Source organism: Salmo salar, chromosome ssa04 (assembly GCF_905237065.1).
Source record: "Salmo salar chromosome ssa04, Ssal_v3.1, whole genome shotgun sequence".
Lineage (NCBI taxonomy): Eukaryota > Metazoa > Chordata > Actinopteri > Salmoniformes > Salmonidae > Salmo > Salmo salar.
This window is the reverse complement of record NC_059445.1, coordinates 13,006,633-13,026,764: the sequence shown is the minus strand read 5'-3', so window position 1 is coordinate 13,026,764 and position 20,132 is coordinate 13,006,633. Positions and strand designations below refer to the sequence as shown.

Genomic DNA, 20,132 nt, shown 5'->3' with positions numbered 1-20,132 from the left:
GGGTTCTATTGAAAATGTTGCAATAATTAAGAAATGCTTATTTGCCCATGCTTAATTGCCAATGTCCTTGTTGAACCATTCATGCACACGCTTTGCACAATTTAACGGCATGGCTCGGTTTGGGAGGCGCCCATACTGTCATAGGGATGATCTCAATTATATATACCTTCGCGCCCTCTCGCCTCGCCTCCTTCTCAAAACCCATTGGATGAGAAAGCCAGAGGTCCCGCCCCTCTGACCTTCTCCTCCAATGAGTTTTGAGAAGGAGGCCGAGGAGAGATTAGGCGAAGAGTATGTATTGAGATTTTTCCATAGCCGCTTCTCTTATTGAATACCTGTAGTATAAATTCATTGGCCAAAGCGGATCGTTGGTCACACTCGTGGCTTGGTTCGGTCTTTTCGAGTACCAGAACTGAGAGGACTGTAGCAATTTCAAAGTTTACAGGCGGGTATGTATCCGTTTTGCATGATATTTTCAGATGGGATATATTTTATTTTAGGCTAAATTTGCTACATTATTTGAAGGCTAAATGCCATGCATAACAGTGACGTGATCCTCTTCGGTCAATTCTTTAGTAACATCCTGCTTCTACATGCTAGTATTATATAAAAAATAGCGGGCGCCGATTATCTTTTAGTTCCAGACGATGATTCAATTTTGTTCAAGTTTTTGTAAAAGACCCCACTCCACTGCATGCGTGTTTGGTAAAAGAAAACATTGACTTTGACCATTTTTGTACAATTAAATATTGTTGTTTACTTTACGTCTAGGAAATGAAGGCTACATACTTTTTTTTCAGGCAGAAACAACCTAACGTTACTTAGTCATCCATGCATTGCATTCCCAGTTGAACAATTATGGTCACCAATTCAAACCATTCAGAAATCATATTTCCAAGAATGGCTATCTTCAGTCATGGTAAAACATGAATATATAGTTTTAAAGTAGCCTAGGCTATGATATACATTTGTAGCAATTATGCTAAGAGAGGGTGGTAAAAAAAAGTAAGCACAATGTATGTACATGTGGAAAGTGGTCCAACTAACTAAATTTCAACGCTGGTCTGCTCATTGGACGAGTATACTGTTTTCCAGTGTCTATACATTCCTATAGGATTAAATAGATACAATTATTTGGTTTAATTTGTCTTCAACAAGCGTATCCCAGAGCAGAGGTATTTAGAGTGGTATAATGTATTTATAACGGCATTTGAAAGCGATTGGGTGTCTCTCCTCACTCTAGCTGTTCTCTATTGCTTCTCTCTGGAGCGCTTCTCTCACTCAAGCTTCTCTCTCCGTCTCTCGAGCTTCTTTCTCTCTATGTACCAGTCCACCACAAAGGTCGCATGACATTCATTTAGACTGATCCTAATTAAATGTGCTCAGATATGCAGACAATGTGCCCAATGTTTCCACTTCTCCACATCTAAATGTATTGCGTAATGATAAATATGTATCACTCTTCCTAAAAGTCTGAAGTTTGTCTCTACAGTATATCCCTCCCTTACTTGAAGCTCTCAGATTCATACACCAAAGTATGTCCTAAAGGCATCAATAAAACACATTAAAAGTCCTTCTATTTATCCACTCTAAATCTCAAATTAAGTGACACCCTATTTATTCTCCATACAGTAGTGCACTTCTTTTGACCTGAATCACTTTGGTCAGAAGTAACTCAATCATCAAGTTTGCAGATGCCACGACAGTGGTGGGCCTGATTTACCAACAACGACGAGACAACCTACAGGGATGAGGTGAGGGGAGTGGTGCCAGGGAAATAACCCCTCCCTCAAAGTCAACAAAACAAAGGAGCTGATCGTGGACTTCAGGAGACAGCAGAGAGAGCACGCCCCATCCACCCCGACGGGGCAGCAGTGGAGAGGGTGGAAAGCATCAAGTTCCTCGGCGTGCACATCACTGACAACCTGAAATGGTCCATCCACACAGACAGTGTGGTGAAGAAGGTGCAACAGCCCTTAAGACCCAACAGCTTGGACATTAAGAACCTCACAAACTTCTACAGATGCACCATTGAGAGTATCCTGTCAGGCTGTATCACCTCCTGGTACAGCAATTGCACCGTCCGCAACCACAGGGCTTTCTACACTGCCTGCCCTACAAGACATCTACAGCGCCCGGTGTCACAGGAAGGAGAAGAAGATCATAAAGGACCTCAGCCACCCGAGCCACAACCCGTTCACCCGCTACCATCTAGAAAGTGGAGACAGTACAGGTGCATCAAAGCTGGGACCAAGAGACTGAAAAACAGCTTCTATCTCCATGCCATCAGACTATTAAATAGTCACCACTAGCCAGCCTCTGTCCAGTACCCTGCCCTGAACTTAAGTCACTGTTACTGGCCGACTACCACCCGGTACTTAACCCTGCACCTTAGAGACTGCTGCCCTATGTACATAGTCATTGAACACTGGTCACTTTAATAATGTTTACATACTGTTTTACCTACTTCATATGTATATGCTGTATTCTAGTCAAGGCTCATCTTATATAATTACAGCTGTACACACCTTTTCTATTCATATACTGTCCATAATGTTTATACACACTATCATATACATATATATTTATATTCCGGACTCTGACTTGCTCGTCATGATATTTCTTAATACCTTTCTTTTTATTTTGAGAGATTTGTGTGTATTGTTAGATATTACTGCACTGTCTGAGCTAGAAATACAAGCATTTCGCTGCACCTGTGATAACATCTGCAAAGTATGTGCACGCAATCAATAACATTTGATTTGAGTAGTGCACTACACGAGGAAAATAGTGTATCAATTTCAGACCTATCCCTTGACCAATCCCCACAGGTCTCACCCCTGCAGATAATGACCGATCGAGCCAATCACATCAGCGTTGCCATGACTGAAGACGTCACATCCACCAACGGGACGCCCAGGACCAAGGTCATAACCAGCAGCACCATGGTGGAGCTGAACAAGCTGCAGCCCCGGGGCTCCACGGTCAGTTTCCACAGCATCCAGTACAAGGTGAAGCTGAAGACTGGACCGCTCTGCAAGAGGAAGAACACTGCCAGGGAGATACTGGTGGACCTCAAGTGAGTGGAGTTAGTGGATCCTTTGGTCTCATGTACACACAGACACAAGGAGACAAACACACACTTTCAAAGATGCACACACACTCTCATGTATTCTACACACAGGCTTCCACCTTGAAACATGCCCAAACGCACAAGTTTTAGTGATACTAATTGACTAGTGGATGATTAATGGGAGTTTCATCACATGCATGCACATGCACACACACACACACACACACACACACACACACACACACACACACACACACACACACACACACACACACACACACACACACACACAGTCTTGTGTGGCTCAGTTGGTAGAGCATGCAACGCCAAGGCTAAAGGTTTGATTCCCGCTGGGGCCACTCATATGAAAAATGTATGCACACATGACTGTAAGTCCCTTTGGATAAAAGCGTCTGCTAAATGGCATACAATGAGTAAGGTTACATGCACACAATAAGGTGATTATTGTGGATAGTCAGATTAATATAATAGTTTGATGAAAATGTTTACATGCTTTGCAAGAAGAACGATTTCCCTAATAATCATGTTTACATGGGCACATCTGATGTCAGGTTACCTGATGGCACTCTGTTAAATGCAGAAAATCGGCATTTAAAATTAACATTCAACCACAGCGACCATGTTATTTTTTGGAAGCATATTTGATTCTGAGTCTCATACATTCAGTTGTCCCAAACTCACTTCACTCTCGCTAAAGAAGGAGGCTCGCTCGGCTGGTGCTGGCATATGCGCAGATCAAATACACTGCTGGAACGCCCGATTTAAGGCGTTTACATGTCCTAATAATTAAAAAGATTGCTCAGAAAACCAGTTTTTTTTTATCGGCATATGCTTACTTCGATTTTGACCTTACGCCGATTTAAGATAAGCAGAGTAAGGTGTTTACATGGCTATTGCATAATCTGCCTACTGCCATTAATCAGTTTAATATCAAATTATTACTGTGCATGTAAAAATACTCAATAACTAGCTACAATAACACACACACACACACGCCAAAATGCTAGTGGACCTGAAGTTAATATACACTTTGACCACCCAATTACATTTGGGGATTATGAAGTTAATTCGATGTGGATTTATTGGTTGAGCTCGTTTGCTTATGTCTCTCTTGATACAGCCTCAGTGTATTCCTGCCCACCTCCACACCCCTTTACAGTGGTGTAAAGTACTTAAGTAAAAAATACTTTAAAGTACTACTTAAGTAATTTTTGGGGGTATCTTTACTTTACATATTTTTGCCAACTTTTACTTTTACTTCACTACATTCCTATATAAAATAATGTACTTTTTACTCCATACATTTTTCCTGACACGCAAAAGTACTCGTTATATTTTGACAGGAAAATGGTCTCATTCACACACAGAGAACATCCCTGGTCATCCCTACTGCCTCTGATCTGGCGGACTCACTAAACATAGATGCTTTGTTTGTAAATGATGTGTTGGAGTGTGCCTCTGCTGTCCGTCAACAACAAAAAAATGAGAAAATTGTGCCGTCTGGTTTGCTTAATATAAGGAATTTGAAATAATTTATACTTTTGATACTTACGTACATTTTAGCAATTCCATTTACTTTCGATACTTAAGTATATTTAAAATCAAATACTTTTAGACTTTTACTCAAGTAGTATTTTACTGGTCGACTTTTACTTGAGTCATTTTCTACTAAGGTATCTTTACTTTTACTCAAGTATGACAACTGGGTACTTTTTCACCACTGCCCCTTTACTAGTGAATTAAGGGAGTGTCAACAAATTAGGAATGCTTGTGAGTGTCATTGATGGATGTAACTCAATTATAGGAATTAAGTTCGCTGTCTCTCCAATGCTCATGAAGAGGTTTTGTGTGTGTGTGTGTGTGTGTGTGTGTGTGTGTGTGTGTGTGTGTGTGTGTGTGTGTGTGTGTGTGTGTGTGTGTGTGTGTGTGTGTGTGTGTGTGTGTGTGTGTGTGTGTGTGTGTCAGAGAGAGCGTGAAAGTGAAGTGAAACCAAAAGAGGGAGAGAGATCATTAACACAAGTTGACAAAACATACAGGCCTCTCCATTTGAGATTAGGGCTAGCATACTCAGACCACAATGAACAATAGTGCAGCGGAAAATTCAAATGTCTTTTTTTTCTGATGGCATTAAATGTACTTGACATTTCCCAGGGAGGAATGTGTAATTTCACACAAGTTTTGGTCCGTTTCCCCTAGTGTTAATTATATGATATTAAGCATGGTTTCTTGCCTGTAATCTCTTTGATGCACTGTGGAGCAGGCTGCCAAGGAACCAAATTAAATGCTGTCACGTGATTCTACACTACAAGCCTTTATAATTCAGCTTTTTAATTCTGTTTTTATATGACAGATGCTTTTTAATACCAATTGTGCAAATGTTCTTTGTGGAATCACAAGATGTGATTCTGTATTCTTGTTTTGGACCATTATACATTGGTATTGATCATTTCTTTCTCAGATTGTTGGAGGTCTTTGTGTTCAGCGTATTCTTTGTGCTGTTTGAATCGGTTAATTGGAGAACCAAACCTCCTCCTTTTCACTCTGTCACACTTGTGATTCTTCCGTGTGTATGACTATGCTATAGAGACAATGTTCACACATTAAAAACACAAGCCCTTGACACTTGATCAACTTGCTGGACTGGCGTGATAACTTTTGCCCGCCGTATGTAATGATTTGATAAGACATTTGCGTAACATTGTGAGTATAGAAAGTAGATGACAAAAATGCTTTGCCCATGACATGAATGGGTGCCATAAACCTGTCGTAAGTATGTCATAAGGTGCTATAAATCTAGCATTTTGTTTGATGATAAAAGTTCTGTCCTATAATTCTTGGTCCTTAATCAGCTTTTCACAATTCTGAAAGTGGTTTACGGAGAAAAACACTTCAATGTTCCTCTGAGATGAAATCAACATATTTCCTTTTCATAGCCACAATTCCAAGAGTGCAGACCTTTTTATTGGTATTGATTCAATGTTAGGTTCATCTAGCTTTGATTTGCTTAACTTAGTCCAACAGTTTGAAGTGCTTATGAATGACTCAGTTGTGTGTACACATATCCAAATCCATTTACTGATTTGCAACTCTGAACTGTAGGCCTATACTCTTATTGATTTTTGTAAGTCTTTCATAATTTAGAATACAGTGCTACACTTCTCATTGGTATAAAACATGATGTAACACAATGTGTGTTGATTACATGTTTATTATGGTAAATATGTGGAATGTTTCAGTGCATCTTAAAATATCTTATGCGTTTTGTCGTTGTCTTGCAGTGGCATCATGAGACCGGGTCTAAATGCCATTCTAGGACCCACTGGAAGTGGAAAGTCCTCGTGAGTATTTTGTTGATGACAACGGTTTATCTTTAACGGCATTACATTGCTTGTTACAAAAAAAAAGGTCCCACAGGTTGCCATAGTGATTATTGATCTAACGTTATGGTTAGGTTCCTGGACGTTCTAGCAGCCAGGAAGGACCCCTCTGGTCTCTCAGGGGAGGTGCTGATCGACGGGGTGCCACAACCACCCAACTTCAAGTGCCTCTCCGGCTATGTTGTCCAGGTAAGTCTATTGGCTACCTGTTGTAAATATTGTCGGAGACCATGGCGCAGTTAGAAGAGCATATTCAAAGGAGACATGTACAACAAAACTCTAGGGTCCAACAGCAGGAAAAGAACCATGTAGCTACAGTACTTTTTCAAAGCTCCTGACCATATTACCCCAGTCAGTGACTTCTGACCTTTGTCTCTGTGACCTCACCAGGACGATGTGGTGATGGGGACTCTGACGGTGAGGGAGAACCTGCGATTCTCTGCAGCGCTGCGTCTGCCCCGCTCCGTGCCCCAGAAAGAGAAGGAGGGCAGGGTCAACGACCTCATCACCGAGCTAGGCCTCACCAAGGTGGCCGACGCTAAGGTACGTTGTAACATAGACAGAATGGAAATGTTGAGACGACTGTTCAGGACTGAATTCATGATAGTTTTATGAGCCTATGAGAGTCAAACCCATAGAATTAGGAATTTGAATTTGAGTAGGACTAAATGCAGTTTAATAGGATCTCTATGATCAAACCGTCCACAGTATTTTCCCTCCACTATATACAGTGAGTATACCAAACACCTTCCTAATATTGAGTTGCACCCCCCCACACACAGGGATGCTGGCCCATGTTGACTCCAATGCTTCCCACAGTTGTGTCAAGTTGGCTGGATGTCTTTTGGGTGGTGGACCATTCTTGATACACACGGGAAACTGTTGAGCATGAAAAACCCAGCAGCGTTGCAGTTCTTGACAAACTCAAACTGGTGCGCCTGGCACCTACCACCACACCCCATTCAAAGGCATCTTTTGTCTTGCCCGTTCACCCTCTGAATGGCACATATACACAATCCATCTCTCAATTGTCTCTAGTCCTAGAAATCCTTAATTAACCTGTATCCTCCCCATAATCTACACTGATTGAAGTGGATTTAACAAGTGACATCAATAAGGGATCATAGCTTTCACCTGTATTCACCTGGTCAGTTTATGTCATGGAAAGAGCAGGTGTTCTTAATGTTTTGTATACACATTGTAGATGTGCAGTAAAATTGCTTCCTTCTCACCAATGTCTTCCAATGTCATTTTGAAGGTTTCAGGCCATATGAGGGCTATCATGTCATACAAGGCTGTGGTTCCATACAGCATATGATAGATGTCCAAGGGCTATCATGTGATGTGATTGTGTTCCTCCCCAGGTTGGTACCCAGATGATCCGGGGGATCTCTGGAGGGGAGAGGAAGAGGACCAACATCGGCATGGAGCTCATCATCGACCCCTCTGTTCTCTTCTTGGATGAACCCACCACGGGCCTGGACGCTAGCACCGCTAACTCTGTCCTGCTGCTGCTCAAAAGGTATCTGTAGCTCTAAACTGTTACTGTAACGGGCCTGGACGCTAGCACCGCTAACTCTGTTCTGCTGCTGCTCAAAAGGTATCTGTAGCTCTAAACTGTTACTGTAACGGGCCTGGACGCTAGCACCGCTAACTCTGTTCTGCTGCTGCTCAAAAGGTATCTGTAGCTCTAAACTGTTACTGTAATGGCCCTGGACGCTAGCACCGCTAACTCTGTGCTGCTGCTGCTCAAAAGGTATAGGACTACTATTCCAAGAAGGAAAGAGATTTAATTTAATTTCGATTGATTCATGGGGTGGGGTTAATAGTAGTATCCTACATTTCATATTTGATGCTTTTCTTATTCCCTTCCCGGTTTAATTTGCACCACATTTGTCCTCTAAATGTCCTACCTTTCTTATTGACTGCCCTGTTAAATGTAGACCTCCAGACCTTTTTTCATTGTCTTATCTCCTTTTAGAATGGCCAATCAGGGACGCACCATCATCATGTCCATCCACCAACCGCGTTACTCCATCTACCGGCTGTTCGACTCCCTGACCCTGCTAGTTAGCGGCAAACAGGTGTACCATGGGCCGGCCCAGAATGCACTGGACTATTTCGCCGACATAGGTAACCTTCAATATCAATACTACACACAAAATATAAGGAGCTACCGTTGTTGTGTTGTTTAAGAGATAAAGGAAGTTAGATTGATGTAAAAGTCCTGAACGGGACAAAGCAGAATAGAGATTGATATAGGGGAGACTAATGTTCACATGTGTTGTTGTATCCTAGGTTACGCCTGCGAGGCCCACAACAACCCAGCCGACTTCTTCCTAGACGTCATCAACGGAGATTCTACTGCCACTGCTATGAACAAGATTCAGGGAGAAGGTCATTTTCACACACACACACACACACACACACACACACACACACACACACACACACACACACACACACACACACACACACACACACACACACACACACACACACACTAACAAACAGTGTGCAGTATATGAGTCCAAGTCTCGCAAGCACCTGAAAGGTGCCTTAGAGCCCTGGCAGCATAGTAAAAGAACAAGGGACCCAGCACTCTAACACAAACATCTGCCCCTGGGTCAGTGAGATTAGGGGTGCAGGAGGCTTGGCGTTGCCCAGACAGGGACAGGGGTTGGAGGGAGCGGGCGGCTGATGCCGCAGCTAGGGCCTGAGGCTGGAGGCCAGGCAGTTGGATAACCCCCGTTAATCCTATCAGCTCAATGTGAAAAACCCTCTGATCTGTACTGGTACAGTAGGATTTGTTGGCCTTTGAGAGGCTACGGCTAATGCTAATAGCGACAGGCATACACTATTGGTGTGGATTGTGGAAGGAACCGTTTTGGTACAATGGGAGTAGTCAGCCGGATCTCGGACTGGACTTCAATGAATTTGTATCTGGGTCTTTTGCACTTAGGATAAGGGTATGGATTGAAAAATGGGTTGTTGTCATGGGTGAATTAAGGGGGGATGGTCTCCAACCTTTAACAGTGTGTATTGACTCTTGGTTCTCTCCCATCCTAGACATTGACTTTGAGGAGCTGAGTGGCTCCAGGCAGACCATCGAGGAGCGTCTAGTGGAGGAGTACAGGAACTGCTCCTACTTCAGAGACACCCAGGTCGAGCTGGAGAGGATCACCCAGGGAAAGCAGTACACCACCAAGCCCACGTCCCGTACCATCACCTACAACAGCTCCTTCTTCACCCAGCTCCACTGGGTCCTAGGCAGAACCTTACGGAACCTGGCGCTGAACCCGCAGACCTCCGTCGCACAGGTTAGAACACACACCGATACAGACGCACACACACACACACACACACACACCGATACAGACGCACACACACACACACACACCGATACAGACGCGCACACACACACACACCGATACAGACGCACACACACACCAATAGTCACCGGATTTCTATTTGTGGGTTTCAAGTTTAAGAGGTGCTGTACCAATGTCCCCTAAACTCATTTCAAACACACCCCAGTGGGGAGAGGATTCTCAGAATAAAAGGGTAATGGATTTAGCTACGCTCCTATCACCAATAACCTTATGACCGGACTTACCCTCCGAGCAAGTGACTTGAGAATAGTATGATTTTTAATTGCAGCCCACGTACTTAACTCTCCACTTCACAACAAGCTCTTTTGCGCTTAAAGGGTGACGGAGTTGGCGGGAGGAGGGAGTTCTGACGACTTAGTGCCCTCATTAGTCATCCAAGGCAACAACAGGCCATCAGAAGTATATCACTTCAAGAATTATTAACAGCTAATTGGCCTCATAGTAAATTGACAATAATCCCAGGCTGGGTCTGGATCTTAAAGGATAGAGGGCTAGAGACCTAGCTAATCAGCTTTGCTGACTGTTGTGACCCTGCTGTTGCCTCTCCGGGCCTAGAACTGAAGTGATATCATATCTGGCCACAGCAGCCCCCCCCCCAGTGGCCAGGGCCCAGACCTTTGTCACATGATCACACCATGACCTGCGCTGGGCTTCCACATGAGGGGCTTGGGGAATGAGGTGAAAAAGGCTCAACCTTATTAGCTTATCCTCTCACCCTGGGAACCGCGCTGGGGCCGGTTAGGCCTGTCATAAGATGTAAATCGTCAGGATTAAAACAAATGTCGCTCCGGAGATTTCACCTTTTCTCTCTTTGTTTTCTCTCTTTCTTACCCAACATGGACTACCGGTCTGTGGATGAGAATGGATGAGGGAGAGTGTGGAGAGCGCTGATTCGGTGTAGTTTGTGTGGGAATATACCTAGTTTTAAGAATGTCCACATTCTTAATGGACTAATCAGGTTCTATCAGGGTTCTTAATGGACTAATCAGGTTCTATCAGGGTTCTTAATGGACTAATCAGGTTCTATCAGGGTTCTTAATGGACTAATCGGTTCTATCAGGGTTCTTAATGGACTAATCAGGTTCTATCAGGGTTCTTAATGGACTAATCAGGTTCTATCAGGGTTCTTAATGGACTAATCGGTTCTATCAGGGTTCTTAATAGACTAATCAGGTTCTATCAGGATTCTTAATGGACTAATCAGGTTCTATCAGGGTTCTTCATAGACTAATCAGGTTCTATCAGGGTTCTTAATGGACTAATCGGTTCTATCAGGGTTCTTAATAGACTAATCAGGTTCTATCAGGATTCTTAATGGACTAATCAGGTTCTATCAGGGTTAGACCCTTTGCCTCTGCAAGGCCAGGAGAAGTAGTGATACATAGTAGTGAAAAAAGTATTTGATCCCCTGTTGATTTTGTACGTTGCCCACTGACAAAGAAAGGATCAGTCTATAATTTTAATGGCAGGTTTATTTGAACAGTGTGAGACAGAATAACAACAAAAAAATCCAGAAAAACGCATGTCAAAAATGTTATAAAATGATTTGCATTTTAATGAGGGAAATAAGTATTTGACCCCTCTGCAAAACATGACTTAGAACTTCTTTGCAAAACCCTTGTTGGCAATCACAGAGGTCAGACATTTCTTGTAGTTGGCCACCAGGTTTGCACATATCTCAGGAGGGATTTTGTCCCACTCCTCTTTGCAGATCTTCTCCAAGTCATGAAGGTTTCGAGGCTGACGTTTGGCAACTCGAACCTTCAGCTCCCTCCACAGATTTTCTATGGGATTAAGGTCTGGAGACTGGCTAGGCCACTCCAGGACCTTAATGTGCTTCTTCTTGAGCCACTCCTTTGTTGCCTTGGCCGTGTGTTTTGGGTCATTGTCATGCTGGAATACCCATCCATGACCCATTTTCAATGCCCTGGCTGAGGGAAGGAGGTTCTCACCCAAGATTTGACGGTACATGGCCCCGTCCATCGTCCCTTTGATGCGGAGAAGCTGTCCTGTCCCCTTAGCAGAAAAACACCCCCAAAGCATAATGTTTCCACCTCCATGTTTGACGGTGGGGATGGTGTTCTTGGGGTCATAGGCAGCATTCCTCCTCCTCCAAACACGGCGAGTTGAGTTGATGCCAAAGAGCTCCATTTTGGTCTCATCTGACCAAAACACTTTCACCCAGTTGTCCTCTGAGTCATTCAGACGTTCATTGGCAAAGCAAACAAAAATGTGCTTTCTTGAGCAGGGGGACCTTGCGGGCGCTGCAGGATTTCAGTCCTTCACGGCGTAGTGTGTTACCAATTGTTTTCTTGGTGACTATGGTCCCAGCTGCCTTGAGATCATTGACAAGATCCTACCGTGTAGTTCTGGGCTGATTCCTCACTGTTCTCATGATCATTGCAACTCCACGAGGTGAGATCTTGCAAGGATTTTAATGGTAGGTTTATAAGAGTGTGCTCCTAATCTCAGCTCGTTACCTGTATAAAAGACACCTGGGAGCCAGAAATCTTTCTGATTGAGAGGGGGTCAAATACTTATTTCCCTCATTAAAATGCAAATAATGTTATAACATTTTTTACATGCGTTTTTCTGGATTTTTTTGTTGTTATTCTGTCTCTCACTGTTCAAATAAACCTACCATTAAAATTATAGACTGATCATTTCTTTGTCAGTGGGCAAACGTACAAAATCAGCAGGGGATCAAATACTTTTTTCCCTCACTGTAACTGTATTTTAAGAAAGTCAGCTTATTTTCTTCTCTGAGAGAGAGCTAAACCCTTTTTTCTATAGACCTAAAGAGATGTGTTTACATTAAAACGTGCCTGGGCCTTTGATCAAAATGGGCTCCCTCATGTGACTGAAGTCTCAGTTGTGTAAGGCAAATTGTCAGACATATAAGATTGTTTACTCCCCAATGCCACGGCGCATTGCGGGTCATGATGTAAAATATGACGTTATGATTGTCTGATTTGCTGACCTTTGACCTAGCTACTAAATTTACGATGTTTCTCTTTTGGGCAGCTGGGAGTCACCATTTTTCTGGCTCTTATTGTGGGTGCCATTTTCTTCGGGGTGAAGGACGACCAGAGTGGAATACAGAACAGGTGGGGGAACCATTTTTATCACAAAACCTTAAATCCATCTCAGAATGGGCTGTAAGGTGATCTGATTTCGATTCATCTGTAGACTGAAACTGATGGGAACCCATGGGGCAGAACAACGGCAATGTCTGTCTGTAAAGGTTAGGTTAGTAAATGACTCTGCTTTGGGAGAGAGATGATATAACGGGATAATGCAGACATTTACACTACCATTCAAAAGTTTGGGGTCACTTAGAAATGTCCTTGTTTTTTGAAAGAAAAGCACATTTTTTGTCCATTAAAATAACATCAAATTGATCAGAAATACGGTGTAGACATTGTTAATGTTGTAAATGAGTATTGTAGCTGGTAACGGCTGATTTGTAATGGAATATCTACATTGGCGTACAGAGGCCCATTATCAGCAACCATCACTCCTGTGTTCCAATGGCACGTTGTGTTAGCTAATCCAAGTTTATCATTTTAAAAGGCTAATTGATCATTAGAAAACCCTTTTGCAATTATGTTAGCACAGCTGAAAACTGTTGTTCTGATTAAAGAAGCAATAAATAGTATATTTTTTGCATCAGCATTTGTGGGTTCAATTACAGGCTCAAAATGGCCAGAAACAAAGAACTTTCTTCTGAAACTCGTCAGTCTATTCTTGTTCTGAGAAATGAAGGCTATTTCATTTGATAAATTGCCAAGAAACTGAAGATCTCGTACAATACTGTGTACTACTCCCTTCACAGAACAGCGCAAACTGGCTCTAACAAGAATAGAAAAAGGAGTGGGAGGCCCCGGTGCACAACTTAGCAAGAAGACAAGTACATTAGAGAGTCTTTAACTAGTGTATTAATCTGCTTACAATAATCAGGATTTTGCTCATTATTTTATTGGTACAATCACACCTGGGTTCAAATACATGTGTATTTGAGTTATGTAGTATTTAGAAATGTATTTTTCTGTGTATTTGAGTATTTTCAAATACATAGCCCAAACAATTACTTTTAATTGAGTATTTGAATGGTTATTTGTAAAAACAAAAACAAATAGTTTGCCAAATTGTATTTCAAATACTCAAATACACTCCCATTTATTTAACCCAGGTATTTGAAAATAGTTTTTGAAAATACTGACAAATACTTTCCAAGTGTATTTGCAAATACATTAAAATATGAAACTACCTGTCTTTTCAAATAAACTGTATCTGAATACTCACTTTGAATGTATGTGAAAGTAATTGAGATATTTAAAATAGTATTTGAACCCAGGTCTGCGTCAAATTAGACCTACACTATGACTCCACTCCCTTGGTCCCTTTAGTCTGAAGGCCGATGGAGTACACACACAGCAAAACATGTAGCATTCATTTCAATAGGGGTTTACTCCCTTTCATTCCATGCATGACTGGGCAGAACATAAGGATTTCATGTCATAACTTGATGTTTCCCCTCTTGTAGGATTGGTGCTCTTTTCTTCATCACCACCAACCAATGTTTCAGCACGCTGTCCGCTGCCGAACTCTTCATCACAGAGAGGAAGCTGTTTGTGTACGTACTGTAGTAGACCAGTGGCACCACTATAACCTGGTCTCTTTGAAATATAGAATATGGGGGTGTGAGCATGCGGGTCTGGCCAGATGAGATGTAGTCATTGTGTGTGTCTGTAAGTTGTTGTTCGTATGTATAAGGTTGGATCTGGTGTCATAAGCATCGTAAGGGACAGACCAAGGCGCAGCGGGTATAGTGCCCATCTTCCTTCTTTATTTAGAGAGAACACTCAAACAAAATAAACAGATGACGAAACAGTTCCGTAAGGCACACAGGCTATACAGAAAATAACCACCCACAAAAACACAGGAAAAACAGGCTGCCTAAGTATGGCTTCCAATCAGAGACAACGAAAGACACCTGCCTCTGATTGGAAGCCATACCTGGCCACACATAGAAAAAGAAACATAGAAATAGAAAACTAGAACCAAAATCCCCTAGACCCAAAAAAACCCAAAACACACATAACAAACCCCCTGCCACGCCCTGGCCATACTACAATTACAAATGACCCCTTTACTGGTCAGGACGTGACATCTGGAGTGGAGGAAAAATGAAGAAAATATATATTATAAAACAACAAATCTCAATCTCTCTATTATATATATATATACACTGTCTCTGCCTAAATACTTATCAGTGTGAAATGGACCAACAAGCATTCGTTTACAGCTACATTAGGTTCACTGTTTGAACTTTGTACTTCTAATTATTCTGTAAATGAGCATTTTCAGTATGAAATACCCTGGCAAGCATTAGTTCCAAATGGCCCTAGCCAAGGAAGTTAGAAAATAAACCACTCAGTATGAGTTCATGTAGACTTCTTGTCTTTGTTGTCCCCAACAGCCATGAGTACATCAGCGGGTATTACAGAGTCTCAGTCTACTTCCTGTCCAAGATCCTGTCTGACATCATCACCCTGCGCACCATCCCCGCCATCATCTTCAGCTGCGTGGCCTACTTCATGATAGGTGGGTTGGATGCACAACATGGGAATGAGACATTTGCATTTATGAAGATTAAATTTGAATTGTCAAGATGGAAGGAAAGTAGAGAGGGACATAGAGTAGATGTTGAGGTAGCTAGCACACAAGCATTTCCCTGCAACCTTTATACCTGCTGTATAAACTGTGTACGTGACAAATACAATTAGATTTGAGACGGTAATGGCACAGACAGTAAAAGGTCAAGAAAGGTCAAAACTGCTCTCAAACCCTCTTTGCAGAGGGGCATGTACCCTACCACTCAATACCAGTCTCTGAAATGATCTTAACATTCAAGTGTGTGTCTCTCCTGCAGGTTTCAAAACCACTCCGGCAGCCTTCTTCATCTTCATGTTCACCGTGACCCTGGTGGCCTACACAGCCACCGCCATGACCATGGCCATCTCTGCCGACCAGAGTGTGGTGGCAATGGCCAACATCTTCATGACCATCAGCTTCGTCTTCATGATGGTGAGTGTAGGGACGAGGGTGCAATGCGGTGGCCACATGCGCGCGGTGGGGTACTCAGGGACGCGCAGGGTGCACCTGAGTTGTATTGCAATGCCAGTTATGGTTCAAGTTCAGCGCTGTCCCACTAGTATTATTTGCTAGTTATGTATAGACATAAATATAAGCTAGCGTTGCATACCAAGGTTACACATGGATATTACAGTGGGGAATGGCCGTCATCTTTTCTAGCCTCGGATTAAAGTGATGTAGGATCTGTGGTGTAATTGTCTGTCTTTCTGTTTGATCTTTAGATAGGATCTGTGGTGTTATTGTCTGTCGTTCTGTTTGATCTTTAGATAGGATCTGTGGTGTTATTGTCTGTCTTTCTGTTTGATCTTTAGATAGGATCTGTGGTGTTATTGTCTGTCGTTCTGTTTGATCTTTAGATAGGATCTGTGGTGTTATTGTCTGTCTTTCTGTTTGATCTTTAGATAGGATCTGTGGTGTTATTGTCTGTCGTTCTGTTTGATCTTTAGATAGGATCTGTGGTGTTATTGTCTGTCTTTCTGTTTGATCTTTAGATAGGATCTGTGGTGTTATTGTCTGTCTTTCTGTTTGATCTTTAGATAGGATCTGTGGTGTTATTGTCTGTCGTTCTGTTTGATCTTTAGATAGGATCTGTGGTGTTATTGTCTGTCTTTCTGTTTGATCTTTAGATAGGTTCTGTGGTGTTAAGACTAAAATCAGATTAAGATCACTTTATTGGTCAATTGCACACAAGGTCCAACCGAAATTTGACTTTTAACCTCACCCCTCTGAAAGACCCATATGCATACACGCCAGGTTTTGTAGATATGCGGGGGGCTGCCACACTGGGCGCCCGGGGAGCTGTTGTTGTGGGGGTTTAAGTGCCTTGCTCAAGGGCAAAACGGCAGGAAACAGCATCTAGGATTTTATACAGCAACCCTCCGGTTGCCAGCTCTCTTCCTGACAGATTACTTCATGTCAGACCCGGGATCCGAACTGGCAACCCTCTGGTTGCGGGTTTGCCTCTTTAACGCTCCGGTTGCTGGCTCGCCTCTCTAACCGCTAGGCTACCTGCCGATCAACTCTCTCTCTGTGGCTGTGTTGGATCCTTGGGGCGATAACATTATTGTATCTTGTTCTGCTTGTTGGGCTCCTTCCATCTTACCAGGTCTGTCTTGTAAAATGGCAATTTCCTGGTCAAATTGCAATTTAGGGGGGGGGATCCTCATTGGTGAATTAATATTTATTGATGTGTTGTCAGATCTTCTCAGGTCTGCTGGTGAACCTGCCCAGTATCATGAACTGGCTGGCCTGGTTGAAGTACCTCAGTATCCCTCGCTACGGTCTAACAGTAAGTACCTCAGTATCCCTCGCTACGGTCTAACAGTAAGTACCTCAGTATCCCTCGCTACGGTCTAACAGTAAGTACCTCAGTATCCCTCGCTACGGTCTAACAGTAAGTACCTCAGTATCCCTCGCTACGGTCTAACAGTAAGTACCTCAGTATCCCTCGCTACGGTCTAACAGTAAGTACCTCAGTATCCCTCGCTACGGTCTAACAGTAAGTACTTCAGTATCCCTCGCTACGGTCTAACAGTAAGTACCTCAGTATCCCTCGCTACGGTCTAACAGAAAGTACCTCAGTATCCCTCGCTACGGTCTAACAGTAAGTACCTCAGTATCCCTCGCTACGGTCTAACAGTAAGTACCTCAGTATCCCTCGCTACGGTCTAACAGTAAGTACCTCAGTATCCCTCGCTACGGTCTAACAGTAAGTACCTCAGTATCCCTCGCTACGGTCTAACAGTAAGTACCTCAGTATCCCTCGCTACGGTCTAACAGTAAGTACCTCAGTATCCCTCGCTACGGTCTAACAGTAAGTACCTCAGTATCCCTCGCTACGGTCTAACAGTAAGTACCTCAGTATCCCTCGCTACGGTCTAACAGTAAGTACCTCAGTATCCCTCGCTACGGTCTAACAGTAAGTACCTCAGTATCCCTCGCTACGGTCTAACAGTAAGTACCTCAGTATCCTTCGCTACGGTCTAACAGTAAATACCTCAGTATCCCTCGCTACGGTCTAACAGTAAGTACCTCAGTATCCCTCGCTACGGTCTAACAGTAAGTACCTCAGTATCCCTCGCTACGGTCTAACAGTAAGTACCTCAGTCAGCCACCACCTCTTAATTGATCTAGTGAAATGTTGCCATACTGTATTAATTAGAATCATTTATTCAACTTTCATAGCGCAATTCATTACATATAGAATTGTTGTAAATATTAATATATACAGTATGATATTATATACTATAACAAAACTGTATTGTAACGTTTCTTAATGACTAGGCCCTGGAGATCAACGAGTTTGTGGGGCTGAAGTTCTGTGAGGACCCTGCCATTCACACCACCATGTCTCCTGGCTCTGGCATGATGACCAACTGTAGTATGAACACTACTCACGCTCTCGGGATGTGAGTAACGTAACACACACACACACTGTGGAAGTTATCTTTATATTTTTTGCTTAGAAATAGTGATAGATGTTGGCTGACTTAAATACGGTTTATAGGGTATATAACTAGTATTACCAGTAGGCTACATACATGCTGTCATTAAGTGTAGTGCCTATGGTCACTGGAGTACCTCTAGCACCATCTACTGAGGAAGTCATTGTAGATGGAGCAGCGGTTGTGTGTTAGCTAGATCCCCTACCGTAGAGAGAGAATGGCTTATTTCAATAAGGCATCGTTACTGGGTGTCAATAGCAGCGAAGGCTGAATTATTTGATACAATTAAAAAATATACATTAGAGAATAAACAATAATTATCCTACGACACAATAAAATTTGACCCACAGAGTCCTTTTCAGCTGAAAACTCAAATTAGTTCAGGTTCAGGTTTCAGTCCGTTTCAAAACACTTTCTTCCTATTTAACGTGACCCAGCCTTGCCTGCCCACGGGATCCCATAGATACACAGTGGTGAACGTTTGTTTGGTCCTCTCTCCATCTCATTCCAGGTGCACAGGGGAACAATACCTGGACTACCTAGGAATAGAATACACTACATGGGGCCTATGGGAAAACCACGTTGCCTTGGCGATAATGACACTAATTTTCCTGGTCATCGCCTATCTGAAGCTGCGGTTTATTAAGAAGTTCACATAAGAAGTGTCTTACTTTGCCTTACAATTCACTCCTCTGTGGTTATATCAATGACAAACTGCCAGTAGTTTCTCTCTCCATACATATGTTATAACATGAAGCAGTGTGCCTATGGTTTGCACTGAGACAGGTTAAATGGGTAGTTCAGCCAAATTACATATTCACATATTCATTTCCTGGACAAGTGGAGACTGCAATCCACGCTTTGGCTTTGCTGAACTAGCTACACTAGCACTGTAAATGAGAAATTTGTCTGAACTGTCACTTTAACGTTCAATATCTATGCATTAATGTACATTTTCACCACATGAATATTAATGTGGAATCTCTGCCCTCCAGTAGCCATTGTTCTCATGTTGACTGCTGTGTATTTAGTAGCATTTGTTCCAGTCTAGTACGAGACTATGCCTTGGAATTTAGTTCATCGTTTCTATTTATAGAGGAACTGAACTCATTTATTTGAAAAATGATGTTGAATTATGTTTATATGTAAAAAATGATGAATGACTTTTATTAGTGCTTTTTTTGTGTGTAATCATTTAAGTGTTTGTTTCTATTGTGTTTATTACCTTTTTATCTATACTAGTTTTTGGAAACAATGCTTTTATAAACATTTTCATGTAACCTTGCGTCTGGTAATTATGTACCTACCAACAATGTATAGCCAAAATCAATGATACCAACAGTTGACAATGTGGTTCCAATGGACCATATGCAATACATTCCTGACTCCTAGAACACATACAGAGGCCTAAATGGTCACCTTTGTGAGACCTTTTAGTAACAGAGAGACCTTTTTGGTGACAGAGCAGGCGTCTCGTCTCCAGAACAGGCATTTAGGTCAATAGAGGGTATAATCCTATTTAATCTCACTTAATCCCCCAACATATATCAACTCCAATCAAACCGGTTCAATGTACACGACAGGTCCATTACTGACACCTTATATTCAAGGTTTAGAGTCACTATCGGTGTGTTCAAAACGTATCAAACAACGACCCGGATTAAAT

General features: G+C 42.4%; 1 protein-coding gene across 2 annotated transcripts; it reads left to right on the top strand.

Moving 5' to 3' along the window:
• The first annotated feature begins 345 nt into the window (after window positions 1-345).
• Window positions 346-19,746, top strand: LOC106602338 (broad substrate specificity ATP-binding cassette transporter ABCG2). 2 transcript variants are annotated; one of them, XM_045716527.1, is made up of 16 exons: window positions 346-449; window positions 2,832-3,079; window positions 6,373-6,432; window positions 6,546-6,660; window positions 6,862-7,014; window positions 7,836-7,993; window positions 8,453-8,604; window positions 8,770-8,868; window positions 9,541-9,791; window positions 12,888-12,970; window positions 14,410-14,499; window positions 15,346-15,470; window positions 15,799-15,953; window positions 17,221-17,310; window positions 18,306-18,430; window positions 18,978-19,746. In XM_045716527.1, the coding sequence occupies exons 2-16, from the start codon at window positions 2,850-2,852 to the stop codon at window positions 19,123-19,125; spliced, it is 2,034 nt and encodes a 677-aa protein (XP_045572483.1). In that variant the 5' UTR covers window positions 346-449; window positions 2,832-2,849; the 3' UTR covers window positions 19,126-19,746. The 2 variants fall into 2 exon arrangements, 1 of the variants encoding a protein (XP_045572483.1); XR_006769557.1 differs by lacking the exon at window positions 18,978-19,746 and having other exon boundaries at window positions 17,221-18,115.
• Window positions 19,747-20,132: the final 386 nt, after the last annotated feature.